The 27,691-nt window shown below is 60.4% G+C and overlaps 2 protein-coding genes across 2 annotated transcripts in view; one reads left to right on the top strand and one right to left on the bottom strand.

The window, feature by feature from the left end:
• Positions 1-312, bottom strand: part of LOC119089813 (low-density lipoprotein receptor-related protein 2-like) — a 6,741-nt gene extending 6,429 nt beyond the window's left edge. The window contains exon 1 of the mRNA XM_037212630.1: positions 275-312. Coding sequence (XP_037068525.1) covers positions 275-312 — 38 coding nt within the window. The remainder of the gene's footprint in view (positions 1-274) is intronic.
• A 46-nt stretch (positions 313-358) lies between these two features.
• LOC119089814 (low-density lipoprotein receptor-related protein 2-like) overlaps positions 359-27,691 on the top strand; it is a 37,096-nt gene continuing 9,763 nt past the window's right edge. The window contains 38 exon segments of the mRNA XM_037212631.1: positions 359-395; positions 398-546; positions 1,119-1,303; positions 1,884-2,094; positions 2,595-2,916; positions 3,421-3,617; positions 3,977-4,230; positions 4,717-4,888; positions 5,365-5,461; positions 5,786-5,914; positions 6,322-6,546; positions 6,860-6,964; positions 7,343-7,556; positions 7,888-7,976; positions 8,368-8,906; positions 9,241-9,381; positions 9,959-10,161; positions 10,600-10,783; positions 11,151-11,273; positions 11,653-11,796; positions 12,058-12,241; positions 12,630-12,811; positions 13,393-13,619; positions 13,973-14,193; positions 14,750-14,961; positions 15,496-15,679; positions 15,938-16,032; positions 16,374-16,513; positions 17,030-18,196; positions 18,560-18,684; positions 19,121-19,285; positions 19,663-19,789; positions 23,137-23,319; positions 23,661-23,865; positions 24,729-24,960; positions 25,435-25,570; positions 26,209-26,324; positions 27,185-27,432. Coding sequence (XP_037068526.1) covers positions 359-395; positions 398-546; positions 1,119-1,303; positions 1,884-2,094; positions 2,595-2,916; positions 3,421-3,617; positions 3,977-4,230; positions 4,717-4,888; positions 5,365-5,461; positions 5,786-5,914; positions 6,322-6,546; positions 6,860-6,964; positions 7,343-7,556; positions 7,888-7,976; positions 8,368-8,906; positions 9,241-9,381; positions 9,959-10,161; positions 10,600-10,783; positions 11,151-11,273; positions 11,653-11,796; positions 12,058-12,241; positions 12,630-12,811; positions 13,393-13,619; positions 13,973-14,193; positions 14,750-14,961; positions 15,496-15,679; positions 15,938-16,032; positions 16,374-16,513; positions 17,030-18,196; positions 18,560-18,684; positions 19,121-19,285; positions 19,663-19,789; positions 23,137-23,319; positions 23,661-23,865; positions 24,729-24,960; positions 25,435-25,570; positions 26,209-26,324; positions 27,185-27,432 — 7,869 coding nt within the window.

Consider the following 27,691-nt stretch of genomic DNA (forward strand, 5'->3'; position numbering starts at 1 on the left):
GCGTGCAAAAGATGACAACGAGCGTTACACTTCAGTGTTGTTGTCCCAATCCGAGTTAAAGTTACGAGTACCGTGGCATTTACAACACCGGCCTACAAACATAAACAGCAGCAACGTTCATTTACACCCATCCAGGGTGTAATGGCCGAGTGGTCAGCACCTTCGGCTTCCACGTGGGGGCCCGGGTTCGAATCCCTTTGGAGCTATGGCCCTTGAGCTCTATGTGATTAACGTGGTTCCTGCAGTTGGTGGTGCTCCACAAAAGGGTGCCGACAGCGTGCGTTCCTTGAAAATGTTGGTTTCCTCTTCCATCTCGGTGACGATATGCTTTGACACGCCCGCAGGCGAGGACGAGGCGATGCTGATCATCTCCAACCGTCGCTCCATCCTGGTCTCCAAATCAACGAGACATCGGTGGAGCGCCTGCCCGTGTCCGTGGAGAACGTCGTGGCCACCATCTCGGACATGAAGAACAACATCATATACTGGTCTGACATGAAGGTCAAGAAGATCATGCGCCTGGAGAAGGGCGGACAGCCGCAGGAGGTGAGGCGCGCGCGAGGACTCGGACTCGGACCGCCGCCTCGCGCCACGCTGACCTCCGTGCCGGCCGTGTCAGGTGTTGATGATCTCGTACCCCGAGCGCGAGTCTTGGCTAGATTTAACGAATGGCTGCCGGTTGTGTGAGTGATGTGACGTCGAAGGGCTTTAATTACCAATGCAAATGGTTCTAGCGCTACAACAATTGCTTGTATATAATTGAGCTATTAATCGACCACATTTGTGGCATAATTCGGTTAGTATTAGTCTGGTATACGACAGTCACCTTGTTCTATTCACGCGCACATTACCATCTCAGTAATGGACGCGAGAACTAGGCCCTTCTAAATCGAGGTCCAAGAGGTAGGCGGAGTGGTAGGTGGTGGGTTTGAACATCCCTAACTAACTGACCTGGTCCACGGTAGGCTCACTACACAGTGATAGCAGTATCTCAGTGACAGTGCAGTTTATCGACGACAGCTCACATGCCACAGATAGCGTATGGACGTTTACAGCGTCCACCAGAGGTCCGGTGTCGTCCGACATGTTCTCACTGCCGCTCGTGCCCCGGCCGACAGGTCATCAGCAGCGGCCTGGACCTGGTGGAGGGCCTCGCCTTCGACTGGGTCACCGGCAACCTCTACTGGGTGGACTCTCGGCTCAGCGTGATCGAGGTGGCCAACAAGAACGCCTCCAGTCGCATCACGCTCATCAACCGCGACGTGGACCAGCTGCGTGGCCTGGCGCTAGACCCTGACAAGAGGTGAGCGCCGTCAGCAGCCCCCGGCGGCCGGCCCCGGCCGGTCGCCGCCGGATGTGTGGCCGGGGGCCCGGCTGGCGCCGTACCGCTCATGGCAACGGCGCTAGGATGGACGATGGCGCCGTCAGCAGCCCCCGACGGCCGGCTCCGCGCCGTGCCGCTCACGGCAACGGCGCTAGGATGGAAGATGGTGCGGTCAGCAGCCCCCGAAGCCGGCCCCGGCCGGTCGCCGCCGGATGTGTGGCGCCGGAGGCCCGGCTGGCGCCGTGCCGCTCACGGCAGCGGCGCTAGGATGGTCGATGGTACAGGGTAGATGTGGCGTTAAGTCTGACTCCTGCGAAGCCAAGCGCCCGCGATGTCGCCACGGTGTTTGCCGGTGTGGACAGGCTTTCTAAGTGATTTGCGTCGTAGGAAGAGCAGCAGGTGGTCGAGTGACTGCCAGTGGGCGACAGCAGGACGTAGATTCGATAAGGGCGTTCTGCTAATGCCACCAGGACGGCACCCCGCTGTTTCAGTTTCCATGGCTCGGTCGTTTTGTTGTGTCGGTCCACTCCGGACCTGAACTCTATTGTCTGTTCGGCAGCGCCCGTTTCCTGTTCTGGTCGGACTGGGGCACGCGGCCTCGCATTGAGCGCGCTGGCCTGGACGGCTCCGATCGTAAGACCATCATCAGCTCCAAGATCTACTGGCCGAACGGCCTCACGCTTGACATCCCCAACAAGCGGGTCTACTTCGCCGACAGCAAGCTGGACTACATCGACTTCTGCAAATACGACGGGACGGGACGACAGCAGGTGCGTGGGGTCTGCTGGGCCTGGGATGCCGTCTTCAGACGCGCCCGCCTCTACAGGTTTTTGGGTGGTCACTGCCTCGTTGAACGTTTCTGACGCCGTTCTTGTGTTTGCGTCTTCCACCGCTGGCTCCAGCGCCGGGTGCTGGCTGATTTGAACAATTCTCAGCTTCCTGCCCTTTTGTGCCGACGCTCTGTAACAGGTACACACTGTCGCTGTGGGCTCCCGACTGGCGCACACTTTCGTCTGTGCCCATCCGGCCACACATACTTGTATTCTTACTTCAGTTTGCCACACAGCTCAGAGTTCCTTCTGTATCCCGTCAGTGGCACGGCGTCTAGCGGGACGACTGCGGCTTAGCTGTGAGGTGTTGACAGTGCCCTTCCCACCGGAGTGCCGTCGCCCTCCGCACCCAGTCAGCGGCTCAGGGGCGCGGCGTTCGCCGACGCATCCCAGCCGCCTCCGCCAGCCCCCTCTAACTGGTTCACCGGCGTCGCCGCCAGGTGCTGGCGAGCAGCCACTACCTGCTGCACCCGCACAGCATCGCCGTGTTCCTGGACACGGTGTACTGGACAGACCGGCAGCTGAACCGTGTGCTCTCGGCGCACAAGTACAGCGGCCACAACCAGTCGGTGGTGACGCACCTGGTCTCACAGCCGCTCAGCATCCACATCTCGCACGCGGTGCTGCAGCCGAGCGCGCCCGACCCGTGCGCGGACGCCAGCTGCCAGCACATGTGCCTGCTGGCGCCCGGAGAGCCGGGCTTCGCCTGCAAGTGCCGGCCCGGCTACCGGCTGGCCGACGGTGGCCAGCGCTGCATTGTCGGTGAGCTGGCGGCCCGCCGGGGCTGGGGAAGGCCAGTGCGGGAGCGGAGCGCGCTGGCGGTGGGGGTGGGGTGGGGTGGGGGGAGGGCGGCGAGACGGGGTGCGGAGTGAGCGGCGGGGTGGGGGCCTGGAGGTCGACGGGGCGGAGGGGAACGGATGGCGGAAATGCGAGAGAACACCGCCAGGAGAGAGAGGGAACAACGCTGCGGCGGTCAGGAGGTACCCGTAGCTGTGATCTGCCTGGCACCACTCGAGAGCTGAGCATTGTTGATCAGTCGCACAAAAACTCCCTATCCCGCTATGTTAGCAATGAGTGCCTACAATGTGGTGACCGACAGACTTGAATCCACCTCAAACTCCCCGAGCTTTCTCCAGCTCTGGACCATTGCGCGCCACCTGGGCTCCACCTCCTGACCGCGACGCTGACCTGACCGCGACCCGACGCTGCCTCGCCTCCCCCAACACCGCCCGGAAGCGATACTGACCGTCGCTCGCGCTGCGGCAGAGGAGCGCGCCTTCCTGCTGCTCATGGCCGGCAATCGGGTGACGGATTTGTCGCTGACGCCGGAGCAGCCGCGCACCGGCCTCCTGACGCCCATCATCGGCGTCGACAGCGCCACCAGCCTCGACTTCAACCACCAGTCGCAGACTGTCTACTGGGTCGGCATGACCGAGACCGGCATCGGTGGGGCCGACGAGAATGTGAGTGGCGCGAATGGGGCTCGCGGAGGTCAGGGGTCTCGGCACCGAGTGTAAAGGGCGAGGAGTTAGAGATGCGCAGTGCGGATTTGTTGGCGTGGTTGCAGGGCTTAGGTGCGCGCGAAGGTCTGCCTTGGGGAAATGATCTTTTACGATTGTATTTTCCGAAGGTGGACGTGAATGTGCAGCTCGGAATTACAGAAGGATCCCCGAAGTCTTAAGACTAAAACTCGTTTATTTTTTAAAGAAACTTAAGACGTGCACCTTCACCCCATACCGCACCGTGCCGAGATGTCGGTCCAATCACGTGCGTCCAGCTGGCGGGAGCAGGCGCATGTAACGGTCCGTCGGCGCGCTCCCAGGGCACCATCTACAGCCGGTCCGTGGCCGGCGGCAACGTGACCGAGTTCCTGGTGAACGGCATCATCGGCACGCCGCACGCCATCGCCTACGACTGGGTCGGCGGCAACATGTACATCGGCAACCAGCTGGTCTCCAACATAGAGGTGGTCAGCGCGCAGAGCAAGAGCCGCTACCGCAAGATAGTGCTGGGCAACAATGGCACGGCAGAAGGCGTCGGCAAGCCGGTGGCCATCGTGCTGGACCCGTCCGAAGGGTGAGACTGCTCTCACAAGGGCTGGCCCGGCTTGGTGGCTTTGTCATTTGGGAGGCCACTGTTTCCGAAACCACTATTTTGCTCCTTGAAGCGTACCGGTTCTATCTAAATCCTGTGCTGTTTTTCGGCATTGCGGAGCAAATTGTGCTTGTTTGATTTAATCTACTTGCCATGGATAACATAAAGTTAGCAGTTGGTGTTCTGCGAGTTCCACTCAAGGATCAAGTGACTTGGATTTGTTTAGTTGGCCGTGAAAACCAGACAGGCTGCAACCACGTGAGGCGTTTGAGCTCGATTGTGCGGTCAGTAGGGCGAAAACGCCCTCCTATTTCTGCCTGATCAGCCCGTCCACCTGATGCGCACATATCTCTGTCGCTGGTGATCGAGGCTCAGCCAGCTGTACCACTGCCGCGCTGCTGAGGTGTGACATGTCTGGCCGGCGGGCACGGACTCCCGGCCCTGACCGTGACGCGCGGCGGCCCGCAGCAAGCTGTACTGGGCCGACTCCGGCGGCGTCGGCGTGCCTCCCAAGATAGGCAAGGCCAACATGGACGGCACCGCCCTGCAGCTGCTCATCAAGGACGTGACTCACCCGCTCTCGCTGGCCATCGACATCGAGACCAAAGTCATCTACTGGAGCACAGAGAACCAGCCTTTCGTGAGTGGGCTCTCGCGGTCATGTTTTGTGTGGGTGTTTTATGCTCTCCCTACTCAAATGACCGCACCTTCCCTGATTGGTTCCGTGTGTTATCTTGCAGCTGTGCACTCCCCGCTGCTTCAGAAACATAGAGAGGCAAGGACAACTCTGCTGGCAAGGTGTCGGCCTTGAACTGCTCTAGATCTGAATCCAGTCCAAATACCCGCAGACATAGAAATGGTCTATACGGCTGCACACTGTATGTGGCTACATTTGCAGTCTGTGCATGGTCCGTCTGGTTGCAATATGATTGAAGTTCGGATCTGGGTCCTTATCCCTGACTTGGAAACGATTCTGCCGACTATGCGAGCTTCCATTGCACCTGAAGTAGACCTGATCACCATGCACCGGCAAACAACGGGTCACCATCAGTGTCCACGTGGCTGCGGACCCCCCGCCTGGCCCGGCTCAGGCAGCGCGGCCCCCCTGTGTTGCAGATCAAGAGTGCCGGGGTGGACGGCTCGAACGTGAAGACCCTGCTGGACGCCGGGCGGGGCATCGCCAAGCCGCGCAGCATCGCCATCTACGAGCAGCGTACGTGCTCGTGCGGCTGGGTGTCCTGAGGCGCCGCTGCCTTGTGCCCAGCCAGTAGCGCTCGGGCGCTGGGGGTCCAGGGACCATGGTATTGTGTGCTGTGTGTGTGGTGTTCAGTGCTTGTTGCTTCTTACTTCAGCGTTTGAGCTTCACGCTGTTCGCTGTTTATAGCATGCTGCTCACTGTTCCTCGTGTTGAGTGTGTTATGCGTTCGTTCGTGTCTTCGTTTGTCATCACTTTGGCTCTTTGTTGAGCAGTACTACCTGATTTTGGCATATTCGACGTGTCAACCCGTGTTTATTTAGTCATCCTCGTCGCCTGCAGGACTATACTACTTGGATTCAGCGTATGAACAGGTGGCCCGGCTGGACCTGCCAGAGGGAGACAACCGGATTATCCTGATGAACAACACCGAGGCGCTCAAGGAGCTCAAGGTCTTCTCCAAACGGCCAGGTAGGAGGCCAGCTTAGCGGTGTGGGCAGTCAAAAATAGTGTTGAAGTAATCCATTGTTTTCTCGGAAGTACCAAGCGAACATATAACATAGCAACCAACCTGTTTCATTAGCGCATATTAAATATTTAGATAATTTAATACGCATTAAATATTTGATTGATGTTCTGCTCCCAATCAATACGTCTCGTCGATTATGGCGCAAAACACGATACCACCGCGTCTCTTCTTCCTCTCGATGGCATACGGCCATGAATGATGCACCAACGTCTACATTTGGGAACGAGGCAGGCTGTCAGACTGTGCGATCATGTCGGGAGAATATTGCGATAGTTCGGGCCCTGTCAGCAGCCCCTGAGCCGTCACGCACCATCGCCGGCCGCTCACGCCGCGCACCCTTGACCCGCAGTGACCAGCAACCACCCGTGCCGGAGCAGCAACGGCGGCTGCCAGCACCTCTGCATCCCGGCCAGCGAGGGCGGCCGCGTCTGCGCATGCGCCGTCGGCTACCGGCAGGAGGGGGCGCTGCACTGCTCGGCGTACGACTCGTTCGCCATCGTCAGCCAGCTGGACATCGTTAGGGGCTTCAGTCTCACAGATCACAACGAGGCGATGACCCCTATTGCCGGACCGGGTGCGTGTTGCCAGATGATGATGACGCACACTTCACGTTGCTCATTGGATACATATATTTGTTCAGACCATAGGAATTGAATGATGACATTTAGATAGCATCACCATGTGAGTGCCCTTATAATGAGCTGAGCTTGATGCATGAAAACATAGTCGTATCTTGGCAGTTATTGGGATTTAAAGACATATGGACAGTCCAGGTAATTTGGCGTACACAACGAAAAAATGGTAAACACGCCAGTCGTTATCCACTCGCATAGCGTGAAGACGTGCCCACGGACCTTGGCGCTTGACTGCGCGTACCTTGTTTGAAGGTCACAACGTGCTCCACGTCGACGTGCTGGTGAAGTACAACTACATCTACTGGGTGGAGTTCAACCTGCTGGGAAAGAACGGCATCTACCGCGCGAGACCCAACGGTGAGTTGGTTCTCGGGCCGTCTGGCCGTGCCTTAACTCCTGACATGCGGGCATTTTTGGTTGCGAATCGAGTGAGCGACACTCGGGAGTGTGCGGGAGAGTTTTTCGCTGGACCATGCCAAGGAGCCCAACTGCGCCCGGTGTTGGATTTATCGAGTGTTGTCGGCCAGGCACGGATCTGGAGGCGGTGGTGTCGATGGCCTATCGAACGTTGTCGGCCAGGCACGGATCTAGAGGCGGTGGTGTCGAGGACTTATCGAATATTGTTGGCTGGGCACGGATCTGGAGGCGGTGGTGTCGAGGACTTATCAAATGTTGTCGGCTGGGCATGGACCTGGAGGCGGTGGTGTCGAGGACTAATCGAATGTTGTCGGCCAGGCACGGATCTGGAGGCGGTGGTGTCGACCGGCGTTGGATCGAACGGCATCCGTGGCATCGCCGTCGACTGGATCGGCGGCAACCTGTACTTCGCCAACTCGTTCCCCCACGAGACGTTCCTGGAGGTGTGCTGGCAGGACGGCAAGCATCGCATGGTGCTCATGAAGACCACCAAGGACTCGCCGAAGGAGATTGCCGTCAACCCCATCAAACGGTACGGATGTGGTAAAACCACAATATATATGGTGACCGGCTGGCAAAACTGTAGATCGGCCTGCAGGCGAAAGGTACTAACAAAACTGTTTTTCTCGATTATGGTGTACCGGTTCAAGTCCTTGCAGGTGCAAAGTGGTGTTGACTTTCCATGAAACGCTGACTGCCAAGGGGCACGCCGTGCACGCGACATCTCGCCGGGGTTTAGCCCTCGTCGATGGTTGTAACCCAGGGCGCCCGGCACCGGAAGCCTGTAGCGTGCAGCCTCGTGCGTGTCTCGGCTGGCTTACGCCGCGTGGGGCGACACTGACGCGAGGTTGCTTCCTCCGCAGCTACCTGTACTGGATCGACTACGGGCAGAACCCGAAGGTGGCCCGAGCCAGGCTGGACGGCAGCGAGCCGGAGGCTATCGTCACGAGTGGTGAGCCTGGGGCGAGGCCGCTCGGAACACGACGGTCAAAGGACGCCCGCACTGGCTCGGACGGTATCCTCGAACGTCACACCGGTGTCAAGTGATCTGGAGTCTTTCATGAGGCGATCGGTTGATCAGGGCGAAGACTGTTAGCTGGAGTGAAGACACAGCGCTCGCCCTTTGACGATAGAGCAGCGTACAGGTTATTGGTGAAGTGGACCTTGAGCCCGCCGTTTCCCAGTGTAGCGCTTATCTCTGATGGTTGGCACGACACGGTGACCACGTCTCTGATTCACGCCTCTGACCCATGTTTTGACCCGCTTATCTATCCCACGTCCGTGACCCAAGTCTCTGACCCAGGTCTCTGACCCTGTAATTGACCCGTCGTCGGCGCTCGCAGGCATCAGCCAGCCGCGAGACCTGACCATCGACATGCTGACGCACGACATCTTCTTCGCCGACTCGAACATGGACGCCATCATGAAGGTGGACTACATGGGCAAGAGCCGCCAGATGATCCGCCGCAACCTGCCCAACCCGGTCGGCCTGGCCGTGCACCTGGGCAACCTCTACTGGGTCGACCGCAACCTGGGCTCCGTGTTCCGCGCCTCTAAGCTGGCCAGCAACACGACGGCGCCGCAGATCCTCAAGTCGGGCCTGGAGAGGCTGCGCGACATCACCGTGTTCGACGCCCAGAACCAGCCCCGTGGGCAAACGCCCTGCACGGGCGCCGGCTGTGAACAGCTCTGCTTCGCGCTGGCCGCCGGCGAAGGCAACCTGCTCAACGGCGGCTACAAGTGCGCATGCGCCACCGGCACGCTGGCGGACGACAAGCGCCGCTGCGTGAAGAGCGAGGACTACCTCATCTTCACGACGCGGACCGAGATCCACAGCGTGCACATGGACCCGAGGGTCAACAGTCTGCCGTTCGAGCCCATTGTGAGTGGATGTGGCAGCTGTGCGTGGTGTGTGAGTCAGTAAGTTGCGCTGGTGTGGTTCGGTTGCGTGAAATTTGCGGCGGCTGGGGCCGCTTTGCGATCGCAGGCCTGGATGCCCGCGAAACCTGGAGTCGTGATAATTTGTCTTCAATTTATTATTCGTTTCCAAGCTTCAAACTCAATCAGCGGTTACAGCCGGCAACCTTAAGACATTTCTGCACAGTTCTCGCAAACACTTGTAATTATTTGTACTACCATATGGATATCTAGCTCCTGGGCTCCATTGTTGCGCGCTTGAAGCACCAGTCTTCAACCCTCTCCGACGTGTTCTTCAGACTAACTTCACGAACGTGGTGAACATCGACACGGACGTGGCGGACCGGCGCCTGCTGTTCACCGAGGTCAGCCCGCCGGACCGCATCGGCTGGCTCTCCATGGATGTGCTACGCGCCGACAACGGCACCACCATCATCTCGGTGAGGCGGCCGCGGCGGGGTCTGATCCGCTGCGGCGCCGATCGGATCGGATCGGATCGGATCGGATCGGATCGGATCGGATCGGATCGGATCGGATCGGATCGGATGGTCCGGGCCGGGCCGGGCTTTACTGGTTCTGGGTCGAGCTGTGTGGAACGATGCTACGAACGTGCGCACTTCAACATCACTTCGCGCGCCGTTCACAGGAATCATTCAGTTCAGTTTTGATTCGCAAGGCGATTTTCATCGGGATATGCGCGCGAAGCCAAGTTGCTTATGTGACGTATCTAATGCCTGGCCGTTTAAAACGGTGTAGGAGCGTAGCTCCGTCGCATAAAGCCATGCCCAGACCCCGCATAAGACCAGCTGCAATTCTGGGCGTAATTGTGAGCGTAGACCAGCTGTAATTCTGTAATTCATGTCCGTCCCTGCGCGCTCTCTGACCTGACACCACATCCGTCCGTGCACGCTCTGTGACCTGACTCCACGCCGCGTCCGTCCGTGCTCTCTGACCTGACGCCACGTCCGTCCGTGCGCGCCCTCTGACCTGACACCACGTCCGTCCGTGCGCGCGCAGGGCGAGAAGTCGGCCATGGACCCGACCGGCATCGCGTACGATTGGATCGGGAAGAAGGTGTACTGGGCCGACTCGCGCAACCACTCGATCTATGCCATGAACCTGGACGGCTCGCACGTGGTCATGCTGGCCAACGTGGAGAGGCCACGTTCTCTCGTGCTCGACCCCTGCAAGGGCTACATGTACTTCATCGACTGGAACAGGTGGGTGCCGGAGGCTGCTTGGCCTTGGCCTAGTGTCGCTTCGTGGGGTGCGCAGGCCTTGCTCAGGGTTATTCGGGCCTTTGGCGGGTTTGGGGGTTGCAGATAACTGACGATCTGGCCTGTTGGGTCATAGTTTCAACCGATGCAGCTTCTGTATATCTCGTTTAGGACTTGCCGCGTCGAACGCGACAACGTGCTATGTGGTACCAGGTGTAAGTTATGGCGGATTTTGAGCGTGCGTTACCTGGCACTGCCAGGCTACCGGTAACTGTCAAGCGTCGCTTCACAGGTAAGGGGTTACTCCGCCGTATTCTGAGCTTTGGTCGGCTCCCTCGAAGATCCGTTACCGTCGCAGGGACCGTGCTCCGTCGCTGGGCGTCTCTGTCGCCACGCGAGGGCGGTACTGGGCCCGCCTCTGACCGCCGCCCTCGCCGCCAGGTACGGCTCGCGCGCCAAGATATTCCGCTCGACGATGGCTGGCTCGTTCAAGACGGCGATCGTGGAGGCGAACCTGACGCAGCCCTCCGGTCTGGCGCTGGACCGCCCCGCCCAGAAGATCTACTGGACAGACCTGCTGCGGGAGAAGATCGAGCGCGCCAGCGTGGACGGCACGAACCGAGAGGTACTCCAGAGGGCTTGGCGGCGGCGGCGAGGTAGCACGGCTCAGGCGTTCCGTGTGGGCGGGAACGCTCTGGGTGGTGTGACAAGTCTTCATCGGGGTGGTATGCTGGCATCCCACGGCATCCTGGGAGGATTGTCTGTCATAGTCAATGTCTGCTCGCATGTGTGCTCGGGTGCCCGTCCGATTGCTGTCGTCTTGAACCGGCGCAATCTTCACTGCTGGCTTTGATGCCATCTGCCCATTTGGAGCGCATGGCGTCAGTTAGCCCGTGGTCGCATCTGTGCCTGTGCTTGGACTACCTCGTTCAGCGTCGTCATGCGCGCGCACCGGCCAGAAGCGGACACGAACTAAGCCGGTCGGTTTTCAGGTGCTGATCGCGGCCACGCTGTTCCCGTACGGCATAGCAGTGCACGGTAACTTCATCTATTGGACAGACCTGCAGCTGCGCGGCGTCTACCGCGCAGAGAAGCACACAGGAGCCAATACGGAGGTGAGGTTCCGTCAGCAGGAGTGGCCAGCGGCCGTAGTCATGGGCGTGACTGTGGCTGAGCTGCAAAAGATGTGACAATAAATGCACAGCTGAAATGGGTTGAGTGTGCCCCTTGAGATTCGTAGAGTATGCCAGTAGTACATGATAGCAGTTCACACAGGATGGAAGAATGGCGCCAGCGTTTTATTTTGTCCGTATTTGCATGTTATGATCGAGTCAAGTGAAGGGCCGCACATTGAGCTCGTTTACGCCGTTTACGATGCTCGCCGTGCCGTGTCCCGTTGGTTGAGAGGATCGGCGTTCCTAAGCGTACAGATAGCTCTGTGCCCTGGGACTCTCAACTAGTCGCCACCCTAACGTGGCGCCTGTCGGGGCTCAGGAGATCGTGGACCGTCTGGACGGGACGCCCAGGGACATCCTGGTCTTCTCCAAGGACAACCAGAAGTGCGACCCCGAACTGAACCCGTGCTCCATCAACAACGGCGGCTGCGCCCAGAGCTGCCACCCCAGCGTTAACAACACGGTGAGACGTCGGCGTGCGGCGCAGTGCCCAGACCTTCACAGGAGCTGCATCAGCACCTCCCCACGACATCTGGCCGGCGCCGAAGTTCATTCAGACGCTTATGTAGTATTGCACCAAATGTCATTGATGTATGGGATGCAATGTCCTCGACGATCGAATGCTAGGGAATGCACACTGTTTGTTGCATGAATGCTGCTTTTGCGCACCGTTCAGCGGACATGCCGCCCACCTTCTGAGCGCCGGCTCGGCCCTGTCGCGCAGGTGGAGTGCAAATGCAACACCACCACCAAGCTGGTGAACGAGGGCAAGATGTGCGTCACCACCGACCTCACGTGCGACAACCACAAGTTCGTGTGCGGCAACGGCAAGTGCATCAGCCGGCTGTGGGCGTGCGACGGCGAGGACGACTGCGGCGACGGCTCCGACGAGGACGAGAACTTCTGCAGTAAGCGGCCGGCCGCGCGGGGCCCCGGGACCCGGCCGGTCCCCCGCGCGGGGCTCCGGGGCCCGGCCGGCGCCGGAGCTGGGCGGGGTGCTGGCGTGGCGCGAAGTGGGCTATCGCGGCGGGATCCAAATATTCGTGACAAATTAAAAACACTTGCCATGCGAGTTGGCAGATCGTCTGCATTTTCTAGTTTTACGTTTCGATCTTTGGCTTTACCGTATTTTCCTTTAGCTTTCACTGTCTACGCTCCTCTGCGCTGCTCAAGAATTAACTGGGCTGAACACCACCAACAACATGCTAGCGTTGGGAGGCAGGTGCCCGGTCGGCGGCGCCGCCATGGCTCGTCTGAGCCGGTCCCAGCTGACGCCCCCGCCCCCGTCGTTGCCAGCGTTCCACACCTGCAGCCCGTCTGAGTTCCGCTGCGGCAACGGCCGCTGCATCTTCAACTCGTGGAAGTGCGATCATGAGGACGACTGCGGCGACGAGACGGACGAGGCCGAGTGTGACTACCCGCCCTGCGACGAGGGCGAGTTCACCTGCGCCAACCACCGCTGCATCGACATGGATGAGGTGAGCACGGCGCCGTCCGCGGGAGGGACTCCCCCGGCCGAGGGAGGGGAGGGGTAGCGTAGAGTTGATGTACACTCGTGTCGAGGAGATGAGCTCTCGTGTAAGTGCTTGTATTGTGTGAGTAGCTGGTATGCTTGCGTGTTGGGTACGGCTGTGTAGCAGTGCGGTACATGTTTTCGTGGGAATACGCTGTAACTGAACTATGCAGTCATGCAGATTTATGTTCTGGTTGTGCGATGGCAGAATGCACTCTTGCCATTGACTGGATGTTGCTCCCCTTCTTATCATGTTCGTGTGGAGTCTCAACCCTCTTGATGCTTCTGCTCTTCCATCCCATCCTGTCCCATGCCCCACGCATAACAACATAGGTCTGCAGCGCACATTTATCTGTCCGAAGGTGTTGAGATTCTTGCCGTGATAGCTTGTGTCTGATGTAGTACGCTTGTGTATGACTGCACGGTTTGCTTCGTATGCACCTGTTGGCTGCGCTCCTTTTGACTGCGACATGGATTATGGAGTGTACCTGGTGGCTGCAGCGTTCTGCCCGCCGTCTGACGCCTCTCCCATCTGACCCGCTACAGGTCTGCAACGGCGTCAACGACTGCCGTGATAACAAGACGACGGACGAGTCGCTGGAGCGCTGCAGCAACACCACGACCACCTGCCCGACCAACCACCTCAAGTGCGAGACGACCAACATCTGCGTCGAGCCGTACTGGCTGTGCGACGGCGACAACGACTGCGGCGACAACAGCGACGAGAATGAGCTGCACTGCAAGGACCGTCACTGTCCGAACAACAGCTTCAGGTGCGTCGCCCGGCTGGGACGGGAGGCAGCGTGGACGTAAAGCAGCGGGCGGATCAATGGGGATCAATGGGCTTGCGCTTCGGCAGTTTAGCGAAACATGTGGCAGTTACGGCCGTTGAAGTCGCCACTAGCGATGGGAACCGGTGATAATGGCAGGTTTCTGCCAGCGTGGGAGTCAGCTGTGTGGTGGGTTGAACACCTTTGGGGCCGAAAAGCAGCTCCTTGATCATTGGGCGGCTTGCCCCGGCGGGGGCGCTTGGTGAGCGTCCCAACACTGCAAGCGTGACGGCGTAACGTGTCACGCTCGCCGGCGCGTGATGGCGGTGTTTTGACTCCGCCGTTGGCGTCGCTAGGTGCTCCAACCACCGCTGCATCCCCGCCACCTGGCACTGCGACGGCGACGACGACTGCGGCGACGGCGCCGACGAGCCGGACGACTGCAAGTCGAAGGAGCGCACCTGCTTCGGCGACCTCTTCACCTGCAACAACGGCAACTGCATCCCGCGCATTTACATCTGCGACGGCGACAACGACTGCGTGGACGGCTCGGACGAGGACGGCCGCCACGAGTGCAGTAAGTCTCGGCCGTCCCACTCTCTGCGCCCTCTCTGAGCGGTGAGCCGTTCCACCCCTCTGCTCCGGCTCTGGCGCAAGTCCGTCCACCCCTTCACATGGCGCGCGCGCTAGCTGGTTTGCTGTTGTTGGATTGCGACTCTTCCTTTCTTTTGCCCCCCCCCCCCCCACCCCCTCCCCGGTCCACCTCTTGTGGTCTTTGGTCTCGGTGTTCGTGCCTGGCAGTTTGGGCATGCCGGGCGCCTATTTTCAGCATTACGTTCAATGACTTTGATGACCCCCCCCCCTCTTACCGTGCAGTTCTGCAATCCCTGGCTTTAGTTCTGCCCCTGTGTCCAGTAGTGATGCATTTAGAATATGCAAACCTCAATTTTGCACTGCGTTCCCCTTGTGCATACAGCCTTGGTACGTAGTTCGTAGATGACTGGAGACCATCCATGGGTCCTGAAGTCGATTGCAGACATGTGCCTTATGCGAGCTGGCCGTCAGGTTCCACCACCGCTCGTCGGAGGTGCGTTACGACTCACCCGAGCCCTGACCTGGCCTCCCTTCTGCAGACAATCGGCAGTGCTCCAAGGACGAGTTCCAGTGCACGGCCAACAAGGACTGGGGCCGCGCGCTGTGCATCCCGCAGCGTTGGGTGTGCGACGGCGACCCGGACTGCGTGGATGGCGCCGACGAGGACAGCGAGCGCGCCAACTGCACCACCACGCCCGACACGTGCACCACGGAGCAGTTCACCTGCGCCAACAAACGCTGCATCAACAGCGTGAGGAACTGGGCGAGGGCCGGCGCTCCGTGCTGGCGGCGCTCAGTTAGGGCGGTGATTCGGGCTGAGGCTCGGAGCGAAACAAGCAGCTGAAGTCGGTATTGAATAGACTTGTGGGGTCGTGTGTTGGGGACGGCCCTTTGCCCGGCTCATTCTGGACCAGTCTTCGTGCTTAGTTGCAGCCGTGAAAGGAACAAGACGAGGGCTTGTGGGGAAAGTGCGTGAAATTGGCCAAAAACCCGCCCTTGGCACTGTGCCGTCCGTTTAGCTCCTAAATGGTGAGTGTGGTGATGTTTTCAATACTTCATTTTCAAGTGACTGGCGAGTCTTTTGATCCAGCATTGCCTTGCATCGCATTCATCACAAGCTGTGAATACTCCCCACGATCGGTCCACGTCAGAGGAGGCTGAATCTCTCCTATTGCGCGCGCTCTCATCCGTGCTCCGCTGCCCTCCCCCTGCCAACCCGTCCCCTCTCCCCCTCCTCCACCTGGTCGGACGGTCGCTTGACCCGGCCATCCACTCGCGCCGCCAGAAATGGGAATGCGACCACGACAACGACTGTGGCGACGGCAGCGACGAGAGCCGCGCCTGCAACGGCCGCTACCCCAACTGTACGAGCGACGAGTTCCCCTGCTCCAACGCCAAGTGCGTGCGCCAGGCGTACCGCTGCGACGGAGACGACGACTGCGGCGACTTCTCCGACGAGGCGGACTGCTGTGAGTTCGGGGGCGACGCTGGGTCGGAGGTGGCGCGAGGCCGCGGGCCGGGGCCCGGGACCGCTGGCCTGAGGCTGGAGACGGCGCTGGAGTCGCCGGTCGTCGGGGATATGAGAGCCGATGCCGCGCTCATTGAGTCTGTCTGTTTGCCTCTCAGCTGCCCTGTCGGTGATTCGCATGCTCTCATCGGCGGTGTTTAACAATCGGCCACGAGATGACGCTCGCTCTACAATGGCCTGGTTTTGTGCGTATTCACAGGGAAAGAAGAGGCCGAATGTCAGCCTGGCGAATTCGCGTGTGGTGGCAAGGACGCGGAAAAGCACTGTATCAACTATGAGCTGGTCTGCAATAAGGTAAAGCTGACGAAGCATATTTAGGCAACCACAATGGGTAGCCTGAGCAGCACTGCGTTCCGCGAAAATGATTGACAAATGATTGTTTGTATTCAACATACTGCTGAGACTCGATCAATTTTACGTTGCTGTCAGCCTTCTGCAGGATCAACGAGACTCACGCGGCACACAATCACGCAAGAAGCATCCGCTTGCATGCCTCTTGCACGGATTGCACAGATCTTGCACGCATCTCACTCCGATCTGAGACCGCACCGCGAACGTGGTGCACTGCGGCGAGCCCGGCGGCCGGCTCCGCGCGTGCCCGCTCGACCCTGCACGCTGCCCCGTCTTTCCGCTAGGAGGAGGACTGCGAGAACGGTGCCGACGAACCACTGCACTGCAATGTGGACGAGTGCGCCAAGACGGAGCTGCACCAGTGCGCGCACAAGTGCGTCAACACGCTCATCGGTTACTACTGCGAGTGCAGCTCCGGCTACAAGTGAGTTAGTCGCGCCGCTGTCCGGCGGAAGAGACGCGAGGGTCGTTGCCCTCGCCGAGTTAGAGATGCTGGTCTGTTTGTTTTTCGCCGTGGTTCGTGCTGGTTGTCTGTTTTGCTGGTGGCTGTGCGGCAAGGCTGCTGTTTGCTACCGCTGCACCCTTCTGAGTTATTTCCCAAATAACGCATCAAGGAGCATTCATGCAACCGTGTGCTCTGTGTTGCTGCACCCGTGTCTTGTTATAGCCGCGTATAACCACTTCTCCACCTGATTGAAAAACTTACCTCTTGACGTGTCCACTTACACATTGGTGCTTGTGGGTGGACACGTGAGAGGTAAACGAGGCCCAGATAGCCAAGGCCCGGGTTTTCAGCTGCACCTTGGAAAGTTCGCGACAGAACGAAGTGACGCTGCGCTTTTAACCTTTTCCATAATGGCATGAGTGTGTGCCTCAGCGAGGTCTAATGCTTTCACACTGTTCCGGTCAAGCGGCCAGTCACTGAACCTCCCTTTTGCAGGCTGATGCCGGACAAGCAGGCATGCGAGGACCTGGACGAGTGCTCCGAGCGGGTCAGCGAGTGCTCGCAGAAGTGCTTTAACCAGCCGGGCACCTTCTCATGCAAGTGCAATGAAGAGTTCTACGAGCGCGAGCCGGACGGTCTCACGTGCAAGCGCCGCGACTCGATCACGCCGTGGCTGGTTATCACCAACAAACACTACGTACGCAATATCTCGACGGACGGCTCGCACTACGCGCTGATGCACCAGCAGCTGCAGAACGTGGTGGCGCTCGACTTCGACCTGAAGGAGGACCGGCTCTACTTCGCCGACGTTGGCGACAAGAAGATCCACCGCACACTGCGCAATGCGAGCGGCGAGTTCTACGAGCCCATCATCTCGACTGACACGGGCGGCCTGGAGGGGCTAAGCGTCGACTGGATCGGTCGCAAGATCTACTGGCTCGACCGGAGTGAGAAGCATCTGGACGTGGCCAACCTGGACGGCTCCAACCGGCGCACGGTCCTGCCGCACGGCCTGACCGATCCGCGCGCCATTGCCGTTCATCCCGGCATCGGTTACATCTTCCTCACCGACTGGAACCTGCAGGCGTTCATCGGCAAGATCGGCATGGACGGCAGCAACTTCACGCGCATCCTCACCTTCAACGACAAGGTGATCTGGCCCAACGCATTGACCATTGACTTCTTTGCCGAGAAGATTTTCTGGGCGGATGCGCACATGGATTACATCGCGTACGCCGACTTCGAGGGGCGTGGCAAGCACGAGGTGATTCAGGGCCAGAACGTACATCACGTGTTCGCCCTGACCATCATGGACGACACCATGTTCTGGACGGACTGGAACCTGAAAGCAGTGGTGAGCGCGCACAAGTTCACTGGTGGCAACATCAAGATCCTCCGCAACACAACGCACCGGCCGTACGACATCAAGGTCTACCACCCGCTGCGCCAGCTGGCTTACGACAACCCATGCGCTGAGGATAACGGGGGCTGCTCACACTTGTGCTTGCTGGCGCCGGCCAAAGATGGCGGCACGCGCGCACAATGTGCGTGCCCGGACGATTTCAAGCTGATGGCCGATGGGAATACGTGCATTAACAACTGTCCGAAACGGACGCACCGCTGCGGCGCGCCCGACGACATCTGCATACCCTGGTTCTCCAAGTAAGTGACCCGTATGGGTGGGGTCCGATGGTATCGCGAACCGGTCCCACCATGCACCCATCTTTATCTACAGGCATGATCGGTGTTACCTGGTGATGTGGACAGTCTCATCGTAGATCTATCCAGATCGGTCTTTCTTCGCCGTGACCGGTTAGACGACCGCGGTAGTTAACACGACTTTACCTGCGCTGCTTGTTCGCTGCACAGATTGGAGAGGTATTCAGGCTCACTTTCCATTCGGCGGGGGCCGACGTCGGAAACGAAGACCCGTCGGAGTTAATCCTCCCCCTCCCGCCATGCGCTTACGAGGCTGTCCCTGATGGGCGCAGCATGAGCGCGCGCTGACCTGGCGTCGGTCGGCAGGTGTGACGGCGTGCGGCAATGCAAGGACGGCTCAGACGAGCACGGATGCCCAGAGCGCGTCTGCCCCATCGGACAGTTCCAGTGCAAAAACAACAACTGCACCTTACCGTCCCAGTTCTGCAACCGTGAGTGCTGCACGAGCATTCCACTGTCGGGCACCCGCTAGCTGACGGCATTCATGAGTGGATGACGGACGCTGACGCTGACTGAATGGGCTGAATGACTGAAAGCCAGATATTGTAGCTGATCGACCGAATAGAAGATGCTGAATGAAAAGCTGACAGAATAAATGGCATGTGTCTGCTTATCGGTATGTACCGAAATGCCGTTCGTGGTTTTTGCATCACGTGTTATATGTTCGCTCACCAGAGGTTTTGAGCGCAAAAACATTACTCTTGGTGGCACAAAGGCTCTTAGTAAAAAATTGTACTTAATCTAGTGCGTAAACCTCACGCAGCTATCCACACTCCCATTTCCTCCTCGTGTACCATGTTTTGCTTCTCGCGTCTGATTCCGTGAAGCAGTCCACGCGATGGTAATCGTGCCACCTGGTCGCCGCAGTGAACGACGACTGCGGCGACAACTCGGAGGAGGAGAACTGCGCGAACGAGTGTCCGGAGCATATGTTCCGCTGCAAGAAGAACGGCTACTGCATCAACAGCGCGTGGGTCTGCGACGGTGACGCCGACTGCCGCGATGGCACCGACGAGGAAGAGGAAGAGTGCCGTAAGTCCCGACGGGCGGCTGGTGCCGCGCGCCTGCCTGGCCGCCCCCCTCTGAGCAGCGCACTACTGTTGGCCGCAGGGGTGTTACTGACGTGTGAAACGGTCGTGCGCACCCGAAAAAAACGGCGCGTGTTTTGTGTGTCTGTGATTTGATGTAGGTTTTGCACCTGATCCAGCGTCGCTGCGCAGCTTAAGCCCCCTGATTTCTGTGCTCGATTGAATCTTTTGTGCCAGGCATCATGGACAGTTGCCACTCTAAATCCGCGTTGCGTGCAGGCACTGTTTTCGAGATACTTGTAGCACGCTCGCTAGCGCATACCCTCAAACATGAGAAAGTGCCTGCCGCTGCGTTACCACCGCGCGCCTCGCTGCTTACAGACCACGGCAACTGCGACAAGGACACACAGTTCTCCTGCAAGAACGGCAAATGCATCGCCAAGCTGTGGTCGTGTGACGGTGATAACGACTGCGGCGACGATAGCGACGAGCCGGCACATCTGTGCAGGTGGGTCTGACCGCTGCGACGCCGAGCCCCGAGCCGCTGCGCAACCGAGCCCCGAGCCGCTGCGACACCGAGCCCCGGGCCGCTGCGACACAGAGCCCCGGGCCGCTGCGACGCCGAGCCCCGAGCCGCTGCGACACCGAGCCGAGCCCCTGCTACACCGAGCCCCGGGCCGCTGCGACACCGAGTCCCGAGCCGCTGCGACACTGAGCCCCGGGCCGCTGCAACACGGAACCCCGAGCCGCTGCGACGTTTTGTTTTGGACGCGTCCGCCGCTGCCGCCCGCGAGGAAGTGGCTTTTGTCGTTGGCGGCCACCCCTTTGTTTGCGCCAAATCGCTGAACTGTGCTGCCGTCTGTCGTTGCGTGTATTTCCTTCATGCGGGCTGAAATGCTTAACTAGGTGTTGTCACCTAGCGTATTCTTAGGCATGATTAGGGACATGATTCCAAGCGGTTACAAATCCCGTCTTTTGTTTTCGACCTGGAAACACGAATGCCGCAAATGCCGCCGAGTGCCTCCCGATCGCCTGGAACAGCTTGCAGTTGCGGTGTTCCCTCACGTGACCGGGAGCTGCAGCGAGGCACGAATCCAGGGCGCCGCTATCCGCTCACGCGTTGACGGCGCCACGACGGGCGGGCGTTGCCGCAGTCGGCCTCGGCCCACGTGCACTATGCGCCGACCGGCGGCGCGGCCGGCAGCGCGGTGGCGGCGAGGCTCACTGCTTCTTGGCCAGCAGGCGAGCCTTGGTCGGCTTCAGCGGCTCGCTGTCCTTCAGCGCGTGCAGGGTATCGTCCAGCACGTGGGTCACGCTCTTGCGCAGCTTCGCGTCTCGTCCGGCGTGCCCGTTGCTCGGGGCTTGTCTGCCAGTGAGGTGCTCCCGACCGACGGTCGCTTCGTGCAGCTGCTGCACGGGCACTGAGCGCGCGGTCGAGGCCGCTCTCACTACTTTGGACAGCTCCGGCGAGATGCTGCTGGCGCCGCTGATCTGCTTTTCAACGCCGTCTAGGGCCATGCTCTTGGATGGTGTCAGCAGCTCCGTCTCTTTGCGGCTACTCTTTTCGTGGGATGCTATTTTTGGCGTCACGCTGGTGGCGTTAGTTAAGGGGACCTCCGTTTTCTTGGTTGTGGTCTCCTTCCCAGATGCCTTCGATCGCCCTTCATCTTCATCAGCATCATCTTGTTTTCCGTCGTCGTCCCGGACCGTTCCGGTGGTAGTTTGCGCCGGCTGCAAAGTACCGTGCCGCGCCTTTTCCGGTCGGTGGGGCCCACCTGATCTGTTATTGCTGCCAGTGGACACCGAGGAGAGGCTTAGGGGTATCAACTTTATCGTTGCCCGCTTCTCGTCCGGTGTCTTGGCTGGGGCAAGCTGGCGGGCGGTGTCGCTAGTCGGCATGCCGTCGGTCGAGTTCCTGTCGGGTGTGACGTCACTAGAGTTCCTGGTCGGCATGTCTCGGGTGGTGGTCCTAGTCGTTACAGCATCGGTAGAGTTGATGGCCGCTGTTGCGTGGTTGGAGTTCTCTGTCTGTATTATGTCGGTAGAGATCTCGGTGGGCATGTCGTCAGTAGATGCCGTTGTTGTTCGTGGGTCGTCAGTGGAGTTTTGGACCGATGTGACTTCAGCGGAGTGCCTGGCCGGCGAGACTTTCGAAGAATTCGTGGTCGATATGCTATGTATGGGTTGTTGTATCGGTACTGCAGCTTTCTTGGCCGTTGCGCCGTGGTTGGAGTGCCTTGTCGGTACCACGTCGGCAGACTTCTCGGTTAGTTTGCCGTCGCTGGCATTCCTGCTGGCATTGGTGCCTGCAGACTTCCCTTTCGGCACAACTGCCATAGTTTCTTTGCTCGGCCCGATGGAGAAAGAACTCCCAGACGTTGTAAAGCGATCTTCAGAGGTGCTTTCCGACCTAGGCGTGATCGCAGAAGTCACTTTCGGCAGCACTATGGACGCGGAGCCCCTCATAGCTGAGGCGCGACCCGCCGATGTGTCGACCAATCGACGGAAGCCGTCCCCGCTCGCACCATCACGCACTGGCACCGCGGCCCGCCTGCCGCTGGTCGCGCCACCGCCGCTGTCCGTCGCGCTCCCCGCCCCGTCCGGTACTGTCACCGCCACCGGGCCGACCCCGCCCCTCGCCTCCTGGCCGAGGCTGGTCTGATCGCGCTGTAGCGCTTGCACCGGGCTCACCAGCGACACGTTGCTAAGGCGAATCACATCGTGCGTCAGGCGCGGCTGTCGGACGAAGTTGAGCCCGAGCCAGGGCGAGCCCGACCCGAACTGTCCCAAGGCCGCCGGGGTAGCCGCTGCCAGGGTCAGCAGAGCGAGTGACCAGACAGCGCGCATGGCTGCACGACGGCCGCCCGCGGCGGCCCACTGACAACTGACCGGACTCTGCTGTCACGCCGGCCGCCCGGCCGCCGTCAGTCCGCCCATTAGTCAGTCACAGTGGGCGGGACGCCGGCGCTGAGCGCCGGGCCGCGCCCGCCCAGCGCCCGGCGCGGTGACAGCGCCGAGTGGGTGGCGCCGGCGCTGACGCCTCTGACGCGGATCGGACCCGGCTTGCGGTGCTGCGTACTGCGGAGCGCAGGCGCGGTGCTGCGGGCTGCGGAGCGCAGGCGCGGTGCTGCAGATTGCGGGGCGCAGGCGCGGCAGATGCGGTGCACGTCGTACTTTTGACTTGTTTTGGTTGTCGCCACTGACTTCGTACCTGGCGCTGTCACCGCTGTTCATCTGTCGAGGATAGGGACCATGCCGTCTGGCTTCAGTTCTTTCGTACACGCACCAATGCCCCTCGCTAGTGCCGACCAGGACCTGTCAGCCGTCATCCCGGCACTGGCTCTGGTGTGTGACGTTTGCTCTCAGAGTCGATGGGGCGCACGTGACCCGTGGCGGGCGCTGACCCGTGCCCGCCACGTGACCCGTGGCGGGCACTGTAACTCAGACGGCCGGACAGCGAGTACGAGTTGACAGATGGAGCTGTCGGCTGGGCCGCGCGCGCTGTGCTGGGGCAGGCGGCCGGCCCCCTTGCTCACTCCCCGCGCTCCCGCGTGGCTAGTGGAATCGTTTGTTGACACCTGCCCTCTTTGATCCCTGCCCTCTAACCGTTAGTGAGGCAACCGTATGAGGCATATGCCAGTATTTCGTACATTGACGGGACGCCAAATGGTGGAGCTATGGCGATGCGTGACAAAAATAAAAATGTCGCACCCTATTGATGCCTGGGCAAGGGACGTCTCGAGGCCACTGCGTCTACCACTTGACGTGAGGCGAGAGCAGAGTGGCCACCGCTACAGCACCTGGAGACCACATGTTCTCGCATATCGTGACTAACGCATCGTTTGCGCCTCGCAGGCAACGCAACTGCACTGCCGGCTGGTCGCGGTGCCCCGGGTGGGCCAACTACCGGTGTATACCGGACTGGCTGTTCTGCGACGGCAAGGACGACTGTCGCGACGGCAGCGATGAGCTGGAGGAGAACTGCCCCAAGTGTGACAAAACCGAGTTCCAGTGCGACAACAAGCGCTGCATCCCCGAGTAAGTGGACACCGGATGGGAGCGGGCAGTGGGCAGCGGGCGGCGGGGGCGGGCAGTGGGCAGTACGGCTGAGGCGAGCTGGGTTACCGCCCTGTGTGCCGGGAATGGGTGTGGCGTAATGACGCCCCGGTGACGTCCTGCAGTTGATATGTAGCCTGGCTTGCGTGGTGTTACTTGCGACAAAGTAGTAACGCGCGCTGTAAAAAAGCGCATTCAGCCGGCTCTCCGAAGCGGCTATGAGCCCAGTTGGTCTGCAATACCAAACCGCTGAGCTGCGCCGACGGGCAGCGCCGCCGTTTCGCCCCGTCTCCGCCGGCCGCTAACGCGCCGGCGGCGCGCAGGCGGTGGCTATGCGACTTCACCAACGACTGCGGCGACGACTCGGACGAGGAGAGCGGCATGTGCACCAACCGGTACCGCGAGTGCTCGGAGTCCGAGTTCCGCTGCGACAACGAGAAGTGCATCCCGAGGCGCTGGCGCTGCGACCACGACGACGACTGCGGCGACAACAGCGACGAGGAAGACTGCTCCGGCTTTACTTGCCAGGTGAGAGCTGCCTCGAAGGCTGCGCACTGCGCGGCGATGAGGCTGCTATTCATTCAGTCGTGCTGAGTTTGAGTGTTTGAGAGAGCGTTTGCGGGCGCCTGACGTCCGTATGTGCCGTGTGTTAAATGATGGGTTGTCTCCCTGACGTCCGTATGTGCCGCGTGTTAAAGGATGGGTTGTCTTCCTGATGTCCGTATGTGCCGTGTGTTAAAGGATGGGTTGTCTCACCTCTTCGTCAGGCTTTATAGTTAGCATCGCCACGAGTGCTTTGTGTTCAGCTCGTCTACCTGACGTACACTTCTTCCGGGGTGTAGTCCAGTTGGGCATACAAAAATAAAATTATGCGGTGCTCATGCTTGAATGCATGCATGCGCGCTTGCAGTAAACCCAATGTCGTCGGCCAGATTCGGTCGAAGCTCTGAGAACTGATCGCCGCGCAGCCCGGTCCACGGGAGGCGGTGCCTCCAGCGGCCGAGCTAGCCCCACGGCCGGGCTGCGGCCGGTCCGGCGGCCTGTCGCCGGCCGGCGTTTGACGGCTGTGACCCGGCGCGGCTGCGGTGACGCGGACCCTGCGTCAGCGAGCCGTCACGGCCCGCGGCGCCGGCACCACCGCGGCCGGCGCCGCGGCGGGGCGGCAGTCGCCGGCGCCCGCGCGGCCCGCCGCCGACGCGCCGCCGACGTACGCACCTGAGGGCGTCCCCCTCTCCTGCGACGGGCCGGGGCGGGCGGGAGCGGCCCAGTGCGGGGGCGCCGGCGTCCGTGCGACTGTCGGCGTGGGGCTCGCCATCGCCGTGTGACTGTCGGCGTGGGGCTCGCCATCGGCGCGATGTCGTCAGACGGTCAGCGCCCCGCTCCGTCCGCAGCCGAACCAGTTCCAGTGCGCCTCCGGCCACTGCATCGGCATGAAGTTCAAGTGCGACGGCGGCAAGGACTGCCACGACCTGTCGGACGAGACCGACTGTCCGCCGCGCTTCCCCGGCGGGCGCTGGTGCCCCGAGGACCAGTTCCAGTGCGCCAACCACCTGTGCGTCAGCAAACGGGACGTGTGCGACGGGAGCGACGACTGCTTCGACGCCAGCGACGAGCAGGACTGCCGTGAGTCACGCTTGTCCGCGATGGAGCTGGACAGGTGTCGCTCGCCGAGATTGGCCGGAATTAGGGCTGGACAGAGAGGGCTTGGTGAAGGCGACGCACGAGTGGTACTGCCCGGTGTGTGCGACGAGTGCTGGCATTGGATGTGCTTGACGGGATTTGGGGTTGTTAGGTTGCGCTGAAGACGCTGATAAGCATGCTGCCAAACTGCCAACATCTTACCTAATACGAGCAGTCAGTCCTAACGTAAAGAAGGGCTCAACTGAACTTATATTCCGAAAAAAGCATGTGACAAACTGAAGTAAATGTTGAAGGTAGTAATGTGTTTCTGTGCTTGCGTTCGTATGAATGGACCGGATGGACTCGCCTGGTGTACTACATGTGCGAATGCTCCGGTGCCTCGTAAGGCGGATCATTCTCACGCAAGCACAAGCATTCGTTGGTGTTTGACCGTCGCCCTCGTGCCCACGTGTGCAGAGAGCCACGACTGTGAAGGCCTTCACCGATTCCGCTGCGGTAACGGCAAGTGCGTGCCGCGTTACCAGCTGTGCGACCGGACCGACAACTGCGGCGACGGCTCCGACGAGAACGACCTGACCATCTGCTCCGACCGGTTAGTGTCCGGGGGTGGACGAGGCCTCTTCGGGGACCGCCGAGACGACCGGTTAGTGTCCGGGGGTGGGCGGGGCCGGTCCGGGGGCCGCCAAGACGACCTGTTAGTGTCCGGAGGTGGGCTGGGCCGGTCTGGGGGTCGCCGAGACGACCGGTTAGTGTCCGGAGGTGGGCTGGGGTGGTCTGGGGGTCACCGAGACGACCGGTTAGTGTCCGGGGGCGGGCGGGGTTGGTCCGGGGGCTGCAGAGACGACCGGTTAGTGTACGGAGGTGGACGAGGCCGGTCTGAGGCCGTCGAGACGACCGGTTAGTGTCCGGGGTCGGCACCGAAGGCAGCTAGTGTTGAGAGGCTTTTTTGGGTGTGTTTGCGATTGTTAGAGTGATTACGTGGTTAACATGCACACTGCTAATCTGATTAATCGTAAGTTTGTGTGCACCGTTACCAAACATATTTCAAATGGCCGTATACTTCAAATGCGATACACCTTCCGTCCATCTCTTATTTTCGCTCTACACTGGATGACTGGCATCCATAAGCTACGCGCCAGAGTACCCGGGGCTGCTCGGTATGGCGTCGGTCTCGGCCACCTGTGGTCTGGCCAATCTCAAGTCAGTGACGTGCTCGCGCCGCCCCGCCAGACACCGCTACTGTCGCTACGGAGAGTTCCGCTGCGCCAACAGCCACTGCGTGGCCCAAAGCAAGCTGTGTGACCACGCCGACGACTGCGGCGACCACTCGGATGAGCTCGGATGCCGTGAGTGCCCCGTGCCGATACTGGGCTCCGCGCCGGTCCGTCCGGTCCGCTCCGTGCCCTCGAGTGGAGCGCTAGATGGGTCGCAGCGAAGGACCTCGTCATATCTGGACGTTCGAGACTGTGTGCAAGCTCGGCTTGCCTTACGATGGGACTGGTCCTGACGGAGGATTCTGCTGCGAGAAATGGGTGTTATATAAGGGTGTAACAAACGCCTAAACTCCTAATCAACCATCTTGACCCGCCTTGAGACAACGTGCGCATGAAATCGGAGGTGCAACTCACTTGGACCTCGTTTCTTGAATGAACATTTCCACTGTCCAGCGGCACGCCGATTGGTGGAGCCTGGCCGTTAGGCTACGCATACGCTCGTGGTTGCGAAGCGGGGACGGAAACCTATGTTGATTGACTGTCGGCGCCGTGGTGCTGAACTGTTCTGACGGAGTGCCGGCGCCGTGGTGCTGACCTGTGCTGACGGAGTGCCAGTGCCGGAGTGCTGACCTGTGCTGGCGAAGTGCCGGCGCCGTGGTGCTGACCTGTGCTGACGGGGTGCCGGCGCCGTGGCGCTGACCTGTGCTAACGGGGTGCCGGCGCCGGAGTGCTGACGGAGTGCCGGCGCCGGAGTGCTGACCTGTGCTGACTGCATGATTGCCGACCTGTGCTGACCTGTGCTGACGGAGTGCCGGCGCCGTAGTGCTGACCTGTGCTGACTGGCTGATTACCGCCCTGTGCTGACCTGTGCTGACGGAGTGCCGGCGCCGTAGTGCTGACCTGTGCTGGCGGAGTGCCGGCGCCGTAGTGCTGACCTGTGCTGACTGGATGATTGCCGTCTCCTGTGCTGACGGGCTGCCGATGCGCCACAGACGCCGGCCCCGGCCAGGAGACCGCTCAGTGCGGCACCAACCGCGGCGGCTGCAGCCAGCACTGCACCGACATTGCCGAGGGCACCGGCTACGTCTGCCACTGCTACCGCGGCTTCCGCGCCGCCACCGACAACCCCAAACTCTGCGAGGACATTGACGAGTGCCGCGAGTTCACGCACAACTGCTCCCAGCTGTGCACCAACCTGAACGGCACGTTCTCGTGCAACTGTCGCCAGGGATTCCAGAGCGTGAGTGCCCGAGGTAGGGCGGTGACGGGACCGCGCTGCCGCGGTCCTTACCGCGGCGAGGCGACGTCCAAAGGCGAGCAGCCGCTGTTGGGCTGGAATTATAAAGCTTGGCTCGGCTACAGCTTGTGATAGCTGAGTGGTCGCACAACCACCCTGTCGCTGGCGTGCCGTTTGCTTGTTAACTGTTACTCGTCTCAAAGTGACCGCGTTTCTTACGACCGTCGCGTATTACCTCGTCTGAGAGCGCCGTCACCAAGCC

This window comes from Pollicipes pollicipes, unplaced genomic scaffold (genome assembly GCF_011947565.3).
Source record: "Pollicipes pollicipes isolate AB1234 unplaced genomic scaffold, Ppol_2.1 Scaffold_3087;HRSCAF=3621_pilon_pilon_pilon, whole genome shotgun sequence".
Lineage (NCBI taxonomy): Eukaryota > Metazoa > Arthropoda > Thecostraca > Pollicipedomorpha > Pollicipedidae > Pollicipes > Pollicipes pollicipes.